The sequence below is a fragment of the Danio rerio genome, chromosome 23 (assembly GCF_049306965.1).
Source record: "Danio rerio strain Tuebingen ecotype United States chromosome 23, GRCz12tu, whole genome shotgun sequence".
NCBI classification, from domain to species: Eukaryota; Metazoa; Chordata; class Actinopteri; order Cypriniformes; family Danionidae; genus Danio; species Danio rerio.
The window spans coordinates 49,057,501-49,080,313 of record NC_133198.1 but is presented as its reverse complement, the minus strand read 5'-3'; the positions used below and the strand labels follow the sequence as shown (position 1 = coordinate 49,080,313).

The window sequence follows — 22,813 nt, the reverse complement described above, 5'->3', positions numbered from 1 at the left end:
ATATGTTCCCTTAATGTCAGGGGCATGAAATTCTGTGCCTTTTCCTAAATAATCTAGCTAAAACACACTGGAATTAATTGGGTGTGTAAATAAAAGTCCTTGAAGTCAGATTGACCCCACATTAGTCCAAAAAAAAGTAGTAAACCAAGTAAAAGAAATATAAATGAATGTTTTACATTATTAAAAACACCTCAATCTAGTGCACTAATGCAAACTGGGACAAACGTTCTATCTTTTGCGCACACAAACACACGTGTGTGACTGCAACAGAGCATTTTATAGACATTGGCAAATAAAACCAACAAAACTGGCAGAAATCTGAAAAACGTCCAAAAGATGCACTAATACTAAAGCACAAAGACAACATTAAACATGCATCTCCATTCATTCACACACACACACACACACACACACACACACACACACACAATTGCCTACCCACTTAAGCATAAAACATTAGCGGAGTGCCCGCCTTGTTAAATCAGTCACTGCAGACTGTCATCAGACCAATCATAGCAGACTGGGTAATGTGATCAATCACAACACAATGGATAAATGGACCAATGACAACTCACTGGGTCACTGAACCAATCACAACACACTTTGTAATGTGATCAGTGAAAACACACTGGGTAATGTGATCAGTGAAAACACACTGGGTAAATTGGACCAATGACAACTCACTGGGTCACTGAACCAATCACAACACACTGGGTAATGTGACGAATCACAACACACTGGGTAAATGGACAAATCACAACACACTGGGTAATGTGAAGAATAGCAACACACTGGGTAATGTGATCAGTGAAAACACACTGGGTAATGTGGTGAATCACAACACACTGGGTCACTGGACCAATCACAACATGCTGGGTCACCGAACCAATCAAAACAGACTGGGTAATGTGATCAATCACAACACACTGGGTAAATGGACAAATCACAACACACTGGGTCACCAGACCAATCACAACACACTGGGTAAATCGACCAATTACAGCACACTGGGTCACTGGACCAATCACAACACAGTAGATAATGAGATCAATCAACAAACACTAGGTAAATGGACCGATCACAACACACTGGGTAAATGGACCGATCACAACACACTGGGTAAATGGACCAATCACAACACACTTGGTGAGTGGACCAATCACAACACACTGGGTTAGTGGACCAATCACAACACACTGGGTAAATGGACCGATCACAACACACTGGGTAAATGGACCAATCACAACACACTTGGTGAGTGGACCAATCACAACACACTGGGTAAATGGACCAATCACAACACACTGGGTTAGTGGACCAATCACAACACACTGGGTAAATGGACCGATCACAACACACTGGGTTAGTGGACCAATCACAACACACTGGGTAAATGGACCAATCACAACACACTGGGTTAGTGGACCAATCACAACACACTTGGTGAGTGGACCAATCACAACACACTGGGTAGTGGACCAATCACAACACACTGGGTAAATGGACCGATCACAACACACTGGGTAAATGGACCGATCACAACACACTGGGTAAATGGACCGATCACAACACACTGGGTAAATGGACCAATCACAACACACTGGGTAAATGGACCAATCACAACACACTGGGTTAGTGGACCAATCACAACACACTGGGTTAGTGGACCAATCACAACACACTGGGTGAGTGGACCAATCACAACACACTGGGTAAATGGACCAATCACAACACACTGGGTTAGTGGACCAATCACAACACACTGGGTAAATGGACCGATCACAACACACTGGGGAAGTGGACCAATCACAACACACTGGGTTAGTGGACCAATCACAACACACTGGGTAAGTGGACCAATCACAACACACTGGGTAAATGGACCGATCACAACACACTGGGTGAGTGGACCAATCACAACACACTGGGTAAATGGACCAATCACAACACACTGGGTAAATGGACCGATCACAACACACTGGGTAAATGGACCAATCACAACACACTGGGTAAATGGACCGATCACAACACACTGGGTAAATGGACCAATCACAACACACTGGGTTAGTGGACCAATCACAACACACTGGGTTAGTGGACCAATCACAACACACTGGGTGAGTGGACCAATCACAACACACTGGGTAAATGGACCAATCACAACACACTGGGTTAGTGGACCAATCACAACACACTGGGTAAATGGACCGATCACAACACACTGGGGAAGTGGACCAATCACAACACACTGGGTTAGTGGACCAATCACAACACACTGGGTAAGTGGACCAATCACAACACACTGGGTAAATGGACCGATCACAACACACTGGGTGAGTGGACCAATCACAACACACTGGGTAAATGGACCAATCACAACACACTGGGTAAATGGACCGATCACAACACACTGGGTTAGTGGACCAATCACAACACACTGGGTTAGTGGACCAATCACAACACACTTGGTGAGTGGACCAATCACAACACACTGGGTAGTGGACCAATCACAACACACTGGGTTAGTGGACCAATCACAACACACTGGGTAAATGGACCGATCACAACACACTGGGTAAATGGACCAATCACAACACACTGGGTAAATGGACCGATCACAACACACTGGGTTAGTGGACCAATCACAACACACTGGGTTAGTGGACCAATCACAACACACTTGGTGAGTGGACCAATCACAACACACTGGGTAGTGGACCAATCACAACACACTGGGTTAGTGGACCAATCACAACACACTGGGTAAATGGACCGATCACAACACACTGGGTAAATGGACCAATCACAACACACTGGGTAAATGGACCAATCACAACACACTGGGTTAGTGGACCAATCACAACACACTGGGTTAGTGGACCAATCACAACACACTGGGTGAGTGGACCAATCACAACACACTGGGTAAATGGACCAATCACAACACACTGGGTTAGTGGACCAATCACAACACACTGGGTAAATGGACCGATCACAACACACTGGGGAAGTGGACCAATCACAACACACTGGGTTAGTGGACCAATCACAACACACTGGGTAAGTGGACCAATCACAACACACTGGGTAAATGGACCGATCACAACACACTGGGTGAGTGGACCAATCACAACACACTGGGTAAATGGACCAATCACAACACACTGGGTAAATGGACCGATCACAACACACTGGGTAAATGGACCAATCACAACACACTGGGTAAATGGACCGATCACAACACACTGGGTAAATGGACCAATCACAACACACTGGGTTAGTGGACCAATCACAACACACTGGGTTAGTGGACCAATCACAACACACTGGGTGAGTGGACCAATCACAACACACTGGGTAAATGGACCAATCACAACACACTGGGTTAGTGGACCAATCACAACACACTGGGTAAATGGACCGATCACAACACACTGGGGAAGTGGACCAATCACAACACACTGGGTTAGTGGACCAATCACAACACACTGGGTAAGTGGACCAATCACAACACACTGGGTAAATGGACCGATCACAACACACTGGGTGAGTGGACCAATCACAACACACTGGGTAAATGGACCAATCACAACACACTGGGTAAATGGACCGATCACAACACACTGGGTAAATGGACCAATCACAACACACTGGGTAAATGGACCAATCACAACACACTGGGTTAGTGGACCAATCACAACACACTGGGTGAGTGGACCAATCACAACACACTGGGTTAGTGGACCAATCACAACACACTGGGTAAGTGGACCAATCACAACACACTGGGTAAATGGACCAATCACAACACACTGGGTAAATGGACCGATCACAACACACTGGGTAAATGGGCCAATCACAACACACTGGGTAAATGGACCAATCACAACACACTGGGTTAGTGGACCAATCACAACACACTGGGTAAATGGACCGATCACAACACACTGGGTAAATGGACCAATCACAACACACTGGGTTAGTGGACCAATCACAACACACTGGGTAAATGGACCGATCACAACACACTGGGTTAGTGGACCAATCACAACACACTGGGTAAATGGACCAATCACAACACACTGGGTTAGTGGACCAATCACAACACACTGGGTTAGTGGACCAGTCACAACACACTTGGTGAGTGGACCAATCACAACACACTGGGTTAGTGGACCAATCACAACACACTGGGTAAATGGACCGATCACAACACACTGGGTAAATGGACCGATCACAACACACTGGGTAAATGGACCGATCACAACACACTGGGTTAGTGGACCAATCACAACACACTGGGTTAGTGGACCAATCACAACACACTGGGTGAGTGGACCAATCACAACACACTGGGTAAATGGACCGATCACAACACACTGGGTAAATGGACCAATCACAACACACTGGGTAAATGGACCAATCACAACACACTGGGTTAGTGGACCAATCACAACACACTGGGTAAATGGACCAATCACAACACACTGGGTTAGTGGACCAATCACAACACACTGGGTAAATGGACCAATCACAACACACTGGGTTAGTGGACCAATCACAACACACTGGGTAAATGGACCAATCACAACACACTGGGTTAGTGGACCAATCACAACACACTGGGTTAATGGACCGATCACAACACACTGGGTCACCAGACCAATCACAACACACTGGGTAAATCGACCAATTACAGCACACTGGGTCACTGGACCAATCACAACACAGTAGATAATGAGATCAATCAACAAACACTAGGTAAATGGACCGATCACAACACACTGGGTAAATGGACCGATCACAACACACTGGGTAAATGGACCAATCACAACACACTGGGTAAGTGGACCAATCACAACACACTGGGTAAATGGACCAATCACAACACACTGGGTGAGTGGACCAATCACAACACACTGGGTAAATTGACCGATCACAACACACTGGGTAAATGGACCAATCACAACACACTGGGTTAGTGGACCAATCACAACACACTGGGTAAATGGACCAATCACAACACACTGGGTAAATGGACCAATTACAACACACTGTGTAAATGAATCAATCACTACACACCGGGTCATCAGACTGATCACAGCACACTTGGTCACCAGACCAAATCACTGTATATTTGCACTATGCATATGAGGGGTTTGGAAAAATCACAGCAATTGTATTTATTTATTTTTTATTATTTATTTATTTTTTACAAACTTTGTTGGCTCATGGTGCTGTTGGGAATCAGACTGTAATATTAAGCTCAGTGGCACAATCACATTTTTACACTTCTCAACTTTACGATGCACAATACTCAGCCCGCAGTGTTATTTCCTCCAGTGGCGTTGGGGAACTTCTGAAAGGGATTCAAGTTTTAATTATGACAAAGATCATCAGTCAGTCTTGTGCGCTGATTTTCTCTCTTCGACTTGTGTGTTTGTCCCCCTTTATATCGCCAATCTGCCAACTTGGATCGAGCACAAAGAAAGACACACTGTCAGTGTTTTGTTTATTAGCTTCGTTTCTCTTCATCTTTATCATTACAGCTGTGGTCTGAACTCTGCCATGGTTTTACATTCAAAACAATTTTTAGAAAGATGTTTATTTCATGATCTTTACTGTTATCGTTATTGTGCTCACTGTAAGTGGGCCAATGCTTTTAGGCTTACGATAATTTTGGAAATCAGACTGTAATGTTAAGATAAGTATTACGATTGTATCAGTCATACAGTACATTTTACAAACTTATAGGCATACAAACATTTTGGTAATCAGACTAAAACATTTAGACCAGTCGTACAATTGCTTTTACGAACTTTGTTGGCTTATGATGCTATTGGGAATTATGCCATAATATTAAAATCAGTCGCATGATTGTTTTTCGATCTTCTTATACTTTCAGTAATTTAGGAAATCAGACGGATACATTACTATCAGTCGTACGATTGTTTTTATGACCTTTGTTGGCTTATGACGCTATTAAGAAGTGGATCGTAATGTCAGTCATATGTTTTTTTATGAATTCTTAGCCTTGCGATGCTTTTGGGTATCAGACTGTAACATTAAGATCAGTCATATTATCAATTTTACCAATTTAATTGGCTTACGATAATTTCAGAAATCAGACTGAAACATTAGGGTCAGTCGTACGGTTGTTTTTACAAACTTTTTAGGCTTACAATGATATTGGTAGTCAGGCCGTAATAGTAAAATCAGTTGTATGATTGTTTTCCGAACTTCTTTATTACAATAATTACAATATTACATATACAATAATTTTAGAAATCAGACTGATAGATTATGATCAGTCCAATGCTTGTTTTTACAAACTTCTGAGGATAATTTTGGAAATCAGACCATAATATTGAGAACAATCGTATGATTGTTTTACAAACTTCTTAGGCTTACGATGATTTTGGAAATCTGACCGAAACATTAGGATCAGTGGTATAATTGTTTTTATGAACTTTTTAGACTTACAATATTTTGGAAGTCAGACTTTAACATTTAAATCAGTCATATAGTAAATGTTAAGAACTTATTAGGCTTATAATAAGTTCGGAAATCAGACTGTAACGATAAGATCAGTCATATGATTGTTTTTATAATCTTTTTAGGCTAACGATAATTTTAGTAATCAGACTGTAATATTAACATTAGTCATATGATTGTTTTACGAACTTTTTAGGCTTACGATGCTATTGGTAATCAGACCGCAATATTAAGATCAGTCATATAATCGAATATTGTTGTTTTAATAAATGTTTAGCCTTACGATGCTTTCAGGAATCCGACCATAAAATTAAGATCAATCATAAGATTGTTTTTACGAGCTTAGTTGGCTTTAATAAATGCTATTGGGGATCAGATCTTAACATTAAGATCAGTCAGACAATCAATTTTACGAATGTAATAGGCTTACGATATTTTTGGAAATCAGACTGCAATATTAAGATCAGTCGTTTGATTGTTTTTACAAACCTTTTCGGCTTACAATGATATTGTTAATCAGATCGTAATATTAAGATCAGTCATGTAATTAAGCGTTGTTTTAAGAAATGTTTAAGTTTACGATGCTTTTAGTAATCAGACCACCACATTAAGATCAATCATACAATTGTTTTTACAAACTTTGTTGGCTATAATAAATGCTATTGGGGATCAGATTGTAACATTAAGATCAGCCATGCCATCAATTTTACTAATGTAATAGGCTTACAATAATTTTGGAAATCAGACTGAAACATTAAGATCAGTCATACGATTGTTTTACGAACTTCTGAGGCTTACAATAATTTTGGAAATCAGACTATAATATTAAAATCAGTTGTATGATTGTTTTACGAACTTCCTTGGCTTACGATTCTTTTGGAAATCAGACTGTAATACTAAGATCAATCGTACGATTGTTTTTACAAAATTCTTAGGCTTACGATAATTTTGGAAATCAGATTGTAACATTAGGATCAGTTGCACGGATTATTAATACGAACTTTGTTGGTTCATGATTCTTGTGGAAATCAGACTGGAACGTTAAGATCAGTCATATGATTGTTTTTATAATCTTTTTAGGCTAACGATAATTTTAGTAATCAGACTGTAATATTAACATTAGTCATATGATTGTTTTACGAACTTTGTTGGCTTATGACGCTATTAAGAATCAGATCGTAATTTTAAGATCCATCGTGAATTTGTTTTACGAATTCTTAGGGTTACGATAATTTTGGGAATCAGACTGTAACATTAAAATCAGTTGAATGATTTTTTTCACGAGCTTTGTAGGCGTATGATGCTATTGAAAATCAGATTGTAATATTAAGATTAATCGAATGCTTGTTCAACAATTTTTTTAGGTTTACGAGAATTTCAGAAATCAGACCATAATATTAAAATCAATCATATAATTGTTTAAAGGCTTACAATAATTTTGGTGATCAGACTGAAAAATCTAGATCAGATTATAATGATATTGGGAATCGGTTCGTAACATTAGGATCAGTCGTACAGTTGTTTTATGAACTTCTTTGGCTATCTATCATTTTGGTAATCAGACTTTAATATTAAGATCTGTCTATGATTGTTTTTACGAACTTCTATTGGTAATTTGACCATACATCAAGATTGGTTGTACAGTGGGTTTTCATGAATTTCACAATTTGGGAAACTCAGCCCGCAGTGTTATTTCCTCCAGTGGCGTCGGGGAACTTCTGAAAGGGATTCAAGTTTTAATTATGACAAAGATCATCAGTCAGTCTTGTGCGCTGATTTTCTCTCTTCGTCTTGTGTGTTTGTCCCCCTTTATATCGCCAATCTGCCAACTTGGATCGAGCACAAAGAGACGCGCGGGTCTGATCACACTCTCAATGTGGGACAGGGAAAGTGGCATCAGAGGGAAAGTGGATTAAAGTAGGTTCCTCTCCTCCTCCAGCTTCCTCATGGGTGTGTGTGTGTGTGTGTTTTGGCAGGGTCACCTGAGTCCTCCATTGGCTAGCAGGTAGCGTAGCGGAGACGCTAACGAGAGCTTTGATGATCCCCAGTCACGTTAAACACCACAGTCTTCATGAATTCACAACCAGCGTCCCATCAGGTTCTCATTAACACACACCGTTCCCCTCATTATCTATTCATGCCTGTGTTTCTAGGTGTTTCGTTCAGGCATTTCCGCTGCCAAAGGCCTGATTCCGGGGCGTTTCGGGGATTGATGCCGCAGGTTTGTCTCTCAGGACTCGAATATTCTGATCCTGGAGCAGTTTTTTGTTTGTTTGGTCTTGTTTTGCAGGATTCACTCAGGAACGGCTGCATCTAGATCAGTGTTGGGCGTTTTCAGAGCCGGACTGAATCTGCTTTGGTAATTATGCACACAATTTTGTAAAGAAATAATCAGCAGATTTATGTGGAAGGATTATTAAAATAAATCAAATGTGTTTAAGGTTTACATTGCAAATCCAATTAGAACTGCAGTTCTCCCTTCAGTTTCCCCCTTATGTGACAGATGCAAGATCTCAGAGGGAATGTATGCTCATACTTTTTGGTTTTGCCCTGAGATCTCTGAGTTTTGGACAAATATTTTTGAGTTTTATTCAGATGTTTAGGGAGAAAACATAAGTCTAGATCAGTCGTTCTCAAAGTGGGGGTCGGGACCCCCCGAGGGGTCGCGGGGCAATGAAGGGGGGTCGCCTGGTGATTTCCAAAAATCTATTTATTTTTATTAAACCATAAGAATTACCATATTTTATCCATAACTACACTGAAAATAAAAATAGTCGTTTATAGTTACTATATAGTTACTATAGTAGCTTATAGTTACTAGTTCTATTGGATTGCGACCCCTGGGGTAATTACATTATATTAAAGGCAGCAATAGCGTCAGATGCATTTTGATTTTATAACATCAGGTTATACTTTCTGGCACATTTTAAGCACTTTTTGTTTTTAATTGGTGTGTCTGCGTCATTGCATGCAAGGTTTCTGCATTTATAACCACCTCAGAGAATATTGGGGGTCGAGAGTCACTGGCATTGTTATTTTGGGGGTCGCGGCCTGAAAAGTTTGGGAACCCCTGGTCTAGATCAGGGGTCACCAACCTTTATGAAACTGAGAGCTGCTTCTTGGGTACCGATTAATGTGGAGGGCTACCAGTTTGATAAACACTTCTCAAATAACAAATTTGCTCAATTTACTTTTAATCATACTTCATGTTTTTGGTAATAATTAATGATATTCATCCATGTGAAGACACTGATCATGTTAATGATTCTCACAAAAGTTATCAACAATGATTTAACAGGGTAGGAATTACCCTGTATTTAATATATCAATGTGCAACACTTTTACATTACATTTTTAAATGATTACTTCTATATTAGATGAAGCTTACTGGTAAGTGGCGCTATGGTGAGCTATTTTTAGAACAGGCCTGCAGGCAACACATGTGATCCTCGCGGGCTACCTGGTGCCCGCAGGCACCATGTTTGGTGACCCCTGGTTGGGTGGCGTAGGACCTGCGGGGTTACATTGGTGCCGTGACCCAGATGGGAGTGAGGTTTTAGGGGGGTGAGTGTATTGGAGGCCAGCTAGTGCTGGTAAACCTCACTCCTCTGACCTCTAAAGGTGCACTAGTGACATACGCTAGATGCCATGGTCTTTAGCCTCCTTGTTAGAGCAACCGACTCCCATGCGGAAGGTCGCCGGTTCGATGCTCGTAGCAGGTTGGGTGGCGTGCACCAGTGGGGTTACATATGCTCCTATTTTTTCTTTTTGCCCTGAGATTTCTGAGTTTTGGACAAATATTTTTGTTTTATTCAGATGTTTAAGGAGAAAACATTAGTCCAGATATTGAATTAGTCCTGTTAGGATGCTCTGACCCTCTGTTAGCGTGGTCACATTATCAGCAAAGTCTATTATGTCTGATGTGGTGGTGGCTAAAAGGGTTATCTTGATAGATCGGAAGTCCACTTTACCACCCGCTTTTCATAAATGGCTGACTGAAATGCTCGCTGCTCTTAAGCTTGAAAGAGTTCATTTTGCCAGGGCAGATGCTTTTGAGAAGTTTCCCCCACAGTCCAAACTGTGTGTTGTTGTTGTTGTGGCTGGAAGGGCATCCGCTGTGTAAAACATATGCTGGAATAGTTGGTGGTTCATTCCACTGTGGCAACCCCTAATATATAATGCACTAAACTGAAGGAAAATGAAGTAAAGGATAAAAGAATAAATAAAAAATTAAACAATCAAAAAAAAAAACACACTCAAGAGTTGTCTCCTTTTAAATTAGTGGTTTGAACCAACAGCAAACATAGTTATTTTACATTCATGCATTCATTAGTGCCTTTACTCATCAGGGAAATCATCCACCAACTATTCCAGCATATGTTTCACAGAGCCGATGTTCTTCCAGCTGCAACCCAGTACTGGGAAACACCCATACACACTCATTCACACTCATACACTGCGGCCAGTTTAGTTGATCAGTTCCCCTATAGCGCATGTGTTTGGATTGTGGGGGAAACCGGAGGAAACCTACGCCAGCATGGGGAGAACATGCAAACTCCACACAGAAACGTCCGCTGACCCAGCTAAGACTCGAATCAGCGACCTTCTTTCTGTGAGGTGACAGTGCTACCCACTGAATGTTTTGTGGATCTGGAACCTGAGCTTCAATTTAAAAGTGTCCCACAATCAGTGCGACGTCCTCCAGGAGAGGCAGGAGTGTTGTAGAGAGTGCTGCGAGGAAAGTGTGTGTTGATCTACACGGAGAGAGTCTGAAAGTGCAGATCAGCACATTAATAACTGCTGTGTTTCTGTGCAGCTTTAGCCTAGAGCTGGTGTGGGCTTTACTAACACTTTCTGCTCTCTCTCTCTCTCTCTCTCTCTCTCTCTCCCTCTCTCTCTCTCTCTCTCTCTCTCTCTCTCTCTCCCTCTCTCTCTCTCTCCCTCTCTCTCTCTCAAGTTCAAGTTCAAGTTGCTTTATTGGCATGACATTAAGTACAGTATTGCCAAAGCACTTCAAATAGGAAACATATTAAAACCATTGAAAAATTAATAGTAATACAGATAAGATATAATGACACACACACACAAAAAAACAATACATTTGATAAAAATGATAATAATAATAATAGTAAAAAGTTTAAATTATTTAAATAAGATACACAAATTTATATTAACCATTTCTCATGGTGTGTAGGGTGTATACATATTTTGCAGCTAGTCTAAATGTCAATTCGTCCTCTCCGAGTATATGGTAAAGTTTTTCTGAGTCATTTAAATTAAAAAATGAACCGATCAATGTTTCAAATTGGGGGAAAAATATTTCTCTAGTCGTGGTGTATTTGGGGAAAACAGAAGGAAGTGTGTCTCATCCTCTATTTCATCTTTCTCTCTCTCTCTCTCTCTCTCTCTCTCTGTCAATTCAATTTAATAATTTCTTTTTTGGCACGACAACTGTTACAAATGTATTGCCAAAGCAGTTATAAAGTTTACATAAAAAGTAGCATACATATATAATAATAAAAAAACAGTGCACACAGTAAATAGTAGTAGTAGCAAAAAAAAAGATAATATTTATATATAATAATTAAATAAAATATCAACAATACATCATATTATTCAAAATATCACATTAATATTAAATATATTATATTATTATTCAACATTAATTATTCATACAAATCAATACAAAAATAGATCAGAATAAACTACATTTTTAGGATAAAACAGTAATAAAAACAATAATAATCAGTATATTTACAATGATTCATGTATAATCGTGTGCGTGTGTGTGCGCGTGTGTGCGCGTGTGTGTGCGCGTGTGTGAGCGTGTGTGTGTGTGTTAATTAATCTATTGCGCTGCTAGAAGGATTCTCTCTCTCTCTCTCTCTCTCTCTCTCTCTCCCCCAATTCAGTTGAATTTAATAATCGCTTTATTGGCATGACAAATGTTTTGACAAAGCATCTAAAGTTTATATTAAGAAGAACATTTATACAGCTGAAGTGAAAATTATTTGCCTCCCTTTAAATTTTTTTTCTTTTTTAAATATTTCCCAAATGGTGTTGAACAGATTCAGGAAATGTTCACAGTATGTCTGATAATGTTTTTTCTTCTGGAGAAAGTCTTATTTTTTTATTTCAGCTAGAATAAAGACAGTTTTTAATGTTTTACACCATTTTAAGCTCAATATTATCAGCCCCTTTAAGATATTAGTTTTCAATAGTCTCCAGAACAAACCACTGTTATACAATGACTTGCCTAATTACCTTAACTTTACCCTAATTACCCTAGTGAAGCCTTTACATGTCACTTTAAGCTGTATAGAAGTGTCTTGAAGAATATCTAGTCTAATATTATTTACTGTCATCATGACAAAGAGAAAATAAAGCAGTGATTAGAGATGAGTTAAACAGAAATTGAGGAAAAAAAATAATAAACGGGGGCAAATAATTCTGACTTCAACTGTGCGTGTGTGCGTGCGAGCGTGTGTGTGTATTTATATATATATATATATATATATATATATATATATATATATATATATATATATATATTTTTTTTTTTTTGTCTAGGAAATGTTTCTTGATTTAATAATTTTTAAATATTTAAAAATCGTTTAAAAGTTTCTTTAGTTTTCTTTGCAGCTGATTCGTTTTATTTTTTGGTAAATACATAGACATGTACTCCGCCTCTCTATGTACTGTATTTATTTACTTGTCTAGAAAATGATTTTTGATGTAATCATATTTAGCGATTTCATGTTTTAAAAGTTTTTAATTTATCATTTATTTATTTATTTATTTATTTATTTTCTCAGTGCGGCTGATCAGTTTTGGTAAAGCCAAATATGTCCATCTGTATCAGCAGAAGAGAGATCGAGGTATAGTAGAGAACAGAGCAAAAACCTGAATATGATGTTAAAAAGGGAGGATTAAATCAAGGCTTTTAATTACCTCTTAATCTCTTATAGTAGTTATAGAAGAGCTTTGTTGGTCTGTTGAGGTAAATGAGCTTTGTTTTGAGCATTGATTATGAAATGTTTTTATAAATGTATTTAAAGTAAATACAAGTAAAATACAAGCAAGTAACCCACACACACACACACAATTAAAATTCATATAGATGCAAGTTGTGCTCCGGGTGCTCCGGTTTCCCTCACAGTCCAAACACATGCGCTATAGGGGAATTGGTTAAGCTTGTCCATGGTATTTGAGTGTGTATGTGTGTGTGTGTGTGTGTGTGTGTGTGCGCGTGCGTGCATGCGTGCGTGTGAATGAGTGTGTGTGTGTGTGTGTGTGATGAGTGTGTATGGATGTTTCCCAGTGATGGGTTGCAGCTGGAAGGGCATCCACTGTGCAAAACATGTGCTGGATAAGTTGGCGGTTCATTCTGCTGTGGCGACCCCAGATTAATAAAGAGACTAAGCTGAAAAGAAAGCAAATGAATGAAGGAAATCTAGGGAAGGCGAGGCAAGTGTACTTCTATAGCCCATTTAATTCACAAGTGCTTTACATTAACAAGAATGAAAGAACCATATAATGAAGTGTGTTTTAAATGTGTCGTCTAAAATTAAATACATCACACAACTGCATTCAGATGCTTTGTAACATGTTTTAATGATCTCTCTCTGTCTGTCTTAGACAATGGGCAGCTCTCGTCCAATCAGACGTGCCGCTCTGCTGTTCTTATTAGGGGTGGGCGGAGTCTGGCGGTGTTTGGGGCCCTTTATAATCAGCAGCACTGAAGAGCCGATCAGATCTTCATCAGGAGCCTGAAGAGGAGAGAGATGGGCACATGGACACACACACTCCATCAGCAGGTATCCCACACACACATTTAGAGACGCTTTATAGAAGGCAATCTCACTTACACACACTGTCACTCTTACACAGACACACTCTCTTTCTCTTTCTATGATTATTTATTGAACATCGACGCTGAACATCTGAAATTAAAACACACACTGCCTGAAGCCAGCAGTCACTCTTTCCTCATCAATAACTAAATAATAACTTGCAATTTTGTTTATCCGATGATCTTTTTATTGGCGACATGGTGGCTTAGTGGTTAGCACTGTCGCCTCACAGCAAGAAGGTCGCTGGTTCGAGTCTTGGCTGGGCTAGATGGCGTTTCTGTGTGGAGTTTGCATGTTCTCTCTGCATTCGCGTGGGTTTGCTCCGGGTGCTAAATTGTCTGTAGTGTATGAGTGTGTGTGTGTGAATGAGTGTGTATGGGTGTTTCCCAGTGATGGGTTGCAGCTGGAAGGGCATCCGCTGCATAAAACATATGGTGGATAAGTTGGCGGTTCATTCCGCTGTGGTGACCCCGGATTAATAAAGGGACTAAGCTGAAAATGAATGTTTAATGTAATGGGAAATATGCCGTCTCAAAGCATCTCTGGCGCAGCTTCGTCAGTCGTCAGTGTAGTGCAAAGTAACACGATAGTAACAGCAGGGTCACGGGACTCCACACGCTGTAGGGTATTGTTGGTATTATTGTTCTGAATGTCGATTTCGATTACTGTTCGATGAATCGCCAAGCCCTAATTTAACATGTAGGGTTAATATATAAACTAAAGGACCGTGTTTAGACCTTTGTGATTTATTTATTTATTTATCTCAGCTTGAGTATTGATCCATATGTGTGTGTGTGTGTGTGTGTGTGTTTATCAGACTGACGGAGATGCGTCTCTTCTAAAGCGAGAGGATCAAAACACAGCAATGAAGATGAAGGAGGTGTGAGTTCATCATCATCATCATCATCATCTCTCTGCATTACACACTAAAGCATTACATCGTCAGTAACACTCTGCACATGTGTAGTAACAGCTGTGTTGTGTGGGTCAGTGTGACTTCAGATGTTGGATATGTTTATTTATTATTGCGTGTTGATAATGACATCTGTCTGACTGATCTAATATAATAATAAAATCACACACAAAACAGAAAAAAAGACGAAAATTAAAGGTTAAAATCAAAACTTTCAAAGACTAATGGATTACAGATCATACAGAGACACTTTTGTCTATTCATTTACACCGCAAAAATATTAGTAATGATAGTAATTTTAATTCAATCAAATTATTCATTCAATAATAATTACTACTATTATTGTGTGTCTGTGTGTTTTTTGTGTGTCTGTGTTCATTTGTGTGTGTGTGTGTGTGTGTGTGTGTGTGTGTGTGTGTGTGTGTGTGTTGTGTCTGCAGGTTGTGAGCTGCACACACTCAGGTTGTCGCTGTGAGCGTTTCCTGCCGGGACGAAGAAACATCAGGTCATGTGATCACTGCGCTCATGGGTGGGTCGATCACGGTACGTTTGTGGGATTGTGTTGTGTGTGTGTTTGTGTGTGTTTGTTTGTTTGTTTGATTGTGTGTGTGTGTGTGTGTGTGTGTGTGTGTGATTGTGTTGTGTGTGTGTGTGTGTGTGTGTGTTTGTTTGTTTGTTTGTTTGTTTGTTTGTATATTTGTTTGTTTGTGTGTGTGTGTGTGATTGTATGTGTGTGTGTGTGTGATTGTGTTGTGTGTGTGTGTGATGTGCGTAAGTTTGTGTGATCGTGTGTTTATATTCATTTGGGGCATGTTTGTGTGTGTGCATCTGTTTGTTGTCGTGTGTGTTTCCTTATGTGTGTGCATGTTTGTCATGTGTGTAAAGTGTGTGATTGTCATGTGTGTGTGTGTGTGTGTTTTTGTCTTTGTGTATGTATGTGTGTGTGTGTGTGCGTGTGTGCGTCTTGTATGTGTTTCCTTGTGTGTGCATGTTTGTTTGTGATACGGAAAGTGTGTGTGATTGTCACATGTGGGGCGTGTGTGTGTGTGTGTCTTTGTTCTTTGTGTCTGTGTATATTTTGTGTGTGTGTGTGTGTGTGTGTGTGTGTGTGTGTGTATTTTGTGTGTGTGTGTGTGTGTGTTTGTGTGTGTGTGTGTGTGTGTCTGTGTATATTTTGTGTGTGTGTGTGTGTGTGTGTTTTTGTGTGTGTGTATGTCTGTGTATATTTTGTGTGTGTGTGTGTGTGTATATTTTGTGTGTGTGTGTGTGTGTCTGTGTATATTTTGTGTGTGTGTGTGTGTGTGTGTGTGTGTATATTTTGTGTGTGTGTGTGTGTGTGTGTGTGTGTCTGTGTATATTTTGTGTGTGTGTGTGTGTGTGTGTGTGTGTCTGTGTATATTTTGTGTGTGTGTGTGTGTGTATATTTTGTGTGTGTGTGTGTGTGTGTCTGTGTATATTTTGTGTGTGTGTGTGTGTGTGTGTATATTTTGTGTGTGTGTGTGTGTGTGTGTGTGTGTGTGTCTGTGTATATTTTGTGTGTGTGTGTGTGTGTGTGTCTGTGTATATTTTGTGTGTGTGTGTGTGTGTATGTACATCTGTTTGCTGTCATGTGTGTGTGCATGTTTGTGACGTGTGTAAGTGTGTGTGATTTGATGTATTTGTGTTTGTGTGTGTGTTCTGATTTAGCTATTTAGCTAGTCCTCCCTTGGGCCACAAATATTGTGTGAATGTCTGGGAGTGTGTGTGTGTGTGTGTGTGTGTGTGTGTAGGTTGTTATTATGTGTGTGTTGTTTATGTGCTGTTTGTGTGTGTGTTTGTTTTTTTAGCCTGATATAATATCAATGGAAGTCAATGTATTGTTATCACTAAGGTGTGTGTGTGTGTGTGTGTGTATCTGTGTGTGTGAGCGCTATTGCATGTTTGGGGAATATCTGTGTGTGTGTGTGTGCAGCGCTCAGTAAGGTGTGTGTCCCGCAGGTGTGTTCAGCACAGGTGGAGATCGTGCAGTGTAGTGTGGTGTTCGACATCAGCAGTCTGATCCTTTACGGCACACACTCTCTGCCCGTGCGCATGAAGATCCTGCTGGACCGACTGTTCAGCGTCCTCACACACACACAGGTGCTCAACATCATACACACGCTCGGCTGGACACTCAGAGACTACGTCAGAGGATACATGCTGCAGGTACACACACACACACACACAAACAAAACACACATACACAAAAACACATGCATGTACACCTAAACAAACAAATGCACACATGCATGTAAGCACAAACACACACACTTAAATAAATGCACATATACTGTACACACACACACATGCACACACAAAATACATATGAACATGAATATCTAGTCTAATTATTATTTAGTTAACACTATTAGGATTAGAAATGTGTTGAGGAAATCTGCTCTCCGTTAAACAGAAATTGGGGAAAAAATAAACAGGGGGGCGAATAATTCTGACTTCAACTGTATGCACAAACACTCAAACACACACATGCACAATTTAAATATGGACCAAAGTATTACAGGCTCAGAAGGTGAACCTGTGAAGTGCTTTGAAATGTGCATTTTATTCTGGATGTTTGACACAATCTCAACTGAAACATGAATACCCTGCTGAAAAATCCAGCTTAAACCAGCCTAGGCTGGTTGGCTGGTTTTTGCTGGTCGACCAGCCTGGTTTTAGAGGGGTTTTGGCCATTTCCAGGCTGGTTTCCAGCCATTTCCAGCCTGGTCTTAGCTGATCAGGCTGGAAAATGACCAGCTAAAACCAGCTTGACCAGCCTGGTTTAAGCTGGACATAGCTGGTTTTGGCGGGACTCCCAGCTTGGCTAGGCTGGTCAAGCTGGTTTTAACTGGTCATCTCCAAGCCTGACCAACAAAGACCAGGCTGGAAATGGCTGGAAACCCCTCTAAAACCAGCCTGGTCGACCAGCTAAAACCAGCCAACCAGCCTAGGCTGGTTTAAGCTGGATTTTTCAGTAGGGTAGAGGGAGCCTTATACCAAAAACAGCCAATAGCGTTTATGGTTCTCCCAGCTCTGCCAGTGAGAGTGGTTGAGCTCAAGCGCATCCAATGAGAAGAAGGGGGTGGGGCATGTCAGACACTAGAGAGCATTTGATTGGTCAGAAGGTTTGAGGAGAAACTGAAGTATGAGGAGACGGCAAAGAAATTGTTGATTCATTTAGGCGGATGAGACAAACTGCAAACTTATCAGATTTATATCTCCTACATATACATTTCGTCCCTGTTTTGTAGCACACTAGATTACAGAGACACTAGCACACCAAGGTTATTATAGTTAACAAAAATGAACGAAAAAACTAAAATGTAAATAATTGTCGTTTTTGAGTTGAGTTAAAAACTAGAACTAGCTGAAACTGTATTGTGTACATTCAAAACTAACTGAAACTAAAATTATAGCAAAAACCTCCTTCGTTTTCGTCTTTGTAAATGTGTTTAATACATAATCTTACTGTGAGCCGTTTAGAGATAAATCTAATTCGCGCTGCAGTTGTTTGTCCCTTTCAGCACCTCAGAGTCTGTAGTCCTGCTGCTATTAGCCAGATCAAACCGTTTCTCCTCCAGTCAGTCCTCGCTGTTGCTCCCACGACAAAAACAACGAGACAAAACAGCAGCACGGCGACAGCATTAAATACAGACACTTAAAACTATTACTTGAACACATTTGTGCCCGATAATGGGTTTTATTTCTGCATCGCGATTGCAAACAAATCTTTTTACCCGGATCTTCTAAGTGAACTAGTTGAACTAGTTTACCAAATCGAACTGAATCATTTGAAATGATTCACGTCTCCTGTAAGCCCTTATCCACAAACTACTTACTTTATAACAAGCCTAATTCCCCCCTCTGACTCAAAATAATCCAATATATACTCTCATTCAGTTATTAGAACAGTGACGATACACTGAGATTAGATTTAAATCTATAATACTGTGCATGCGTGATTCAGTGAACCAAACACAAACAGTACAGCCTGCTGTGAACGAACTAGACTTGAACAGCACCGCGGGTAAACCAAGGGCTTAAATGATGAGAGGATCTGGTGAAAAGCGTAAGTTTATTTCATAACAGACAATCGTAATGGAGTTTAAATAAGTGAATCATGCTTCAGTTGGGTCGCAAAACTTTACTGTTAGACATTTTTCAGATCATGCTGATGTTTAAACTGACTGAAATGACTATTGCTGACTACATAATGTTGGTATGTTGAGTCCAAACATCCACCTTAAATATCTGAACTTCCCATCACTACTGTGTGTCTAACCTCAGAGCAGCCGTGCACACATATTGTACTTAGGGCTGCTTTCTTGTGGGCTGTTGTATTTGAGTTTGAGGATGTCTAGATGGTTGTAGTAGATGATAGGGTCCCACTTTATATTAAGTGGCCTTAACTATTATGTACTTACACAGGAGTTAATAGTTTGTTATAATGTACTTATTGTGTAGATACATGTATTTACTGTGTACTTATGCTTGATTAAATACATGTATTTAATTACATCTGTAATTAACCTTTGTAATTACATTTGTAAATACACTGTTGACCATCCCTTACATCTTAACCCTCCCTTGAACCTACCCACACCACCAAACCTGTCCATAACCCAACCTCTATCCCAACTCAAAAGCACCACAAGTGTTCTCAAATACATTATAAACACAGTAAGCACATTGTATTTATTTTTTATTGTAAGTACATAGTAGTTAATATAAAGTGGGACCGATGATAGTGTTCATGTGTCCTCTAAATACAGGTTTCAACATGCAGTTAAAGTCAGAATTATTCGCCCCCTTTTGAATTTTTTTATTATTTTTTAAATATTCCCTAAATTATGTTTAACAGAGCAAGGAAATGTTCACAGTATGTCTGATAACGTTTTTTCTTCTGGAGAAAGTCTTATTTGTTTTATTTCGGCTAGAATCAAAGCAGTTATAATTTTTTTAAAAGCCATTTTAGGGACAATATTATTAGCCCCTTTAAGCTATTTTTTTTTCTCAATAGTCTACAGAACAAACCATCGTTATACAATGACTTGCCTAATTACCCTAACCTGCCTAGTTAACATAATTAACCTAGTGAAGCCTTTAAATGTGACTTTAAGCTGTATAGAAGTGTCTTGTAGAATATCTAGTCTAATATTATTTACTGTCATCATGACAAAGAGAAAACAATCCAGTGATTAGAAATGAGTTATTAAAACTATTATGATTAGAAATGTGCTGAGAAAATCTGCTTTCCGTTAAACAGAAATTAGGGAAAAAAATAAAAAGGTGTGCTAACAATTCAGGAGGGCTAATAATTCTGACTTCATGTATGTATGGCTGAGTTTTTATTATACAATATTTATTCTGTTGATTTTTTTTTTATCTTGCATCTAACAAATATGCTTATTTAGAAAAAAACTAAAGCTAATACTGAAACTAATAAAAACTAAAATAAAACTAAATGATTTTAAAATATAGAAACTAATAAAAGCTAGTAAATCTGCCATTAACACTAATTTAAAAAGTCAAAACGAAATAGAAACTAAACTAATGAAAAGTCCAAAACTATTATAACCTTGATAATAACTAAGGATGTAACAATATTGTTAATACTGTCATACCGCAATAGTAATTTTTATCAATATTAGCGTAGGTGCATGACTCAAAACTATATTTCTGAGAAAAGATTGCTCAGGCGAATGAAGCGAACGGGAGGTAGCGGGAACTACAATTCCCATCAGCCCAGGCGTGGCCATCATCCTTTGCGGTCTGTTGTCACTACAGATCTAGTAATGCGGAAATGGAGTGTGCTGCTAGTGGAGGGGAAGAACAAGAGCTGGAAATGATGGAACCTAAAGCGGGTTTTAAATCAGATGTGTGGAAGCATTTCAGTTTCTCAGACAAAAACAGTATGCAGGCACTGCCAGACTGTGGTGAAATTTAAGTCGGGGAATACGACTAAAAACAGTCATGGGGACTGCAGAACACAGCACACTGTTCAGATTGATGCAGACATTGACTTGTACCGTAAAGAGACCTCTATCTCACTCATGGCTTGTCCTCTCAAGTGGTGGAAAGACAATGCACAGCGTTACCCACTGCTGTCAACCTTGGCTAGATCATATCTCTCTGTCCCAGAAACCTCAGTCCCAAATGAGAGGGGTTTTTCTGTTGCAGGAGACATGCCCAGACATCCCAGCTTTCACCAGATTATAGTTATATGATCATTTTCCTCTAAGTGAGTGAGTGATTAAATGTTGAATGTGATGAGTTTTCAACAATACTAAATTGAAACTTTATTTTTTTATATGGTTTAATAGTTTTTTATTATTAAAATTGAAAAATTGAAGTTCCTGTTTGGAAACGTACAGATAGACGGCTGATTTGTGTGTCATTGATATGTTCAGTGCTAAGCTAAATAAACACTTTTGGCACTTTTTTCAAGTCTTTTCATTAGTTTTGTTTTTCCTGTAAATTATTTAATAAATACCGTACTGTACCATTCATACCGAGGTATTATCGTACCGTGAAATTCTGACACCGTTACATCCCTAATAATAACACTTTATTTTGATTTCACACTGTAAATCTCCTCCTTCAGGACTCTACGGGGAAGGTTTTGGACCGCTGGATCTCGATGAGCCCAGACGATGAAGTCGTGACTTTGCGGCAATTTCTACGTTTTGGAGAAACTAAATCTATAGTAGAGCTCATGATGGAGGAGATCAGTCCTGAAACAAAGCCCAGATCTGCAGAGCACAGCGCCAGCTTCAGACCCAGAGACACACTGCACCACTTTGAGGATCTGCCCCCCGGAGAAAACATGGCGTTCCTGCAGCCCTTCCACTACAGCAGTCCACATTCAGCAGCTCCAGAGCATCAGAAACTACAGCGCCTGAGCAAGCACAGCCGAAGATCAACATCACAGCTAGCATGCTCCACGAAACCTCCGAAACGCCATGCGGAGGGAGATTCACCAAGCGGAGATTCTTCAGGAACACAAGAGCGCTCGTCTCTGAGTAAAGGTCGCGTGAGCTGCGATGCCTGCGCCAAGACGTTCTACGATAAAGGAACGCTGAAGATCCACTTTAACGCGGTGCACCTGAAGATCAAGCACCGCTGCACTGTCGACGGCTGCAACATGATGTTCAGCTCGCTGCGCAGCCGCAACCGCCACAGCGCAAACCCCAACCCGCGACTGCACGCGGCAGCGGAGCACGCGGTGCGCCGATTCACCGCTCAGCCTCGTCATCATGTTTTACGTTTAAATACCTCGCATGTTTCCATGGCAACTGTATCAACTGAGCCACAGAAACAACGTCCAGACACTTGTGAAATCTCAGGACGAGCTATGAACTGTTCAGCCAATCAGAATGAACCTATCAACGTGACGCCGAAAAAGAAGTCGCGCAAGTCCAGCACGCCGCTGAAGATCAGACGCGATGAAGATGACGACGATCAGTTCATGATATCACCAAGGCAACAATTCTACAGTCTCCATGGCAACCAGTCACTCATTAAAAACACACGT

General features: G+C 40.0%; 1 protein-coding gene across 4 annotated transcripts in view; it reads left to right on the top strand.

The window, feature by feature from the left end:
• The first annotated feature begins 14,247 nt into the window (after positions 1 to 14,247).
• LOC100536790 (zinc finger protein basonuclin-2) overlaps positions 14,248 to 22,813 on the top strand; it is a 9,160-nt gene continuing 594 nt past the window's right edge. The window contains exons 1-5 of one of the 4 annotated variants that reach the window (XM_073939490.1): positions 14,248 to 14,312; positions 15,166 to 15,228; positions 15,702 to 15,790; positions 17,239 to 17,445; positions 21,884 to 22,813. The exon at positions 21,884 to 22,813 is cut by the window's right edge and continues 594 nt beyond it. In XM_073939490.1, the coding sequence (XP_073795591.1) occupies positions 17,332 to 17,445; positions 21,884 to 22,813 (1,044 nt within the window). In that variant the 5' untranslated portion in view covers positions 14,248 to 14,312; positions 15,166 to 15,228; positions 15,702 to 15,790; positions 17,239 to 17,331. Of the gene's footprint in view, positions 14,313 to 15,165; positions 15,229 to 15,701; positions 15,805 to 17,212; positions 17,446 to 21,883 lie in introns of all 4 variants that reach the window. The other 3 variants (XM_073939488.1, XM_009297178.5, XM_009297175.5) reach the window with 3 other exon arrangements.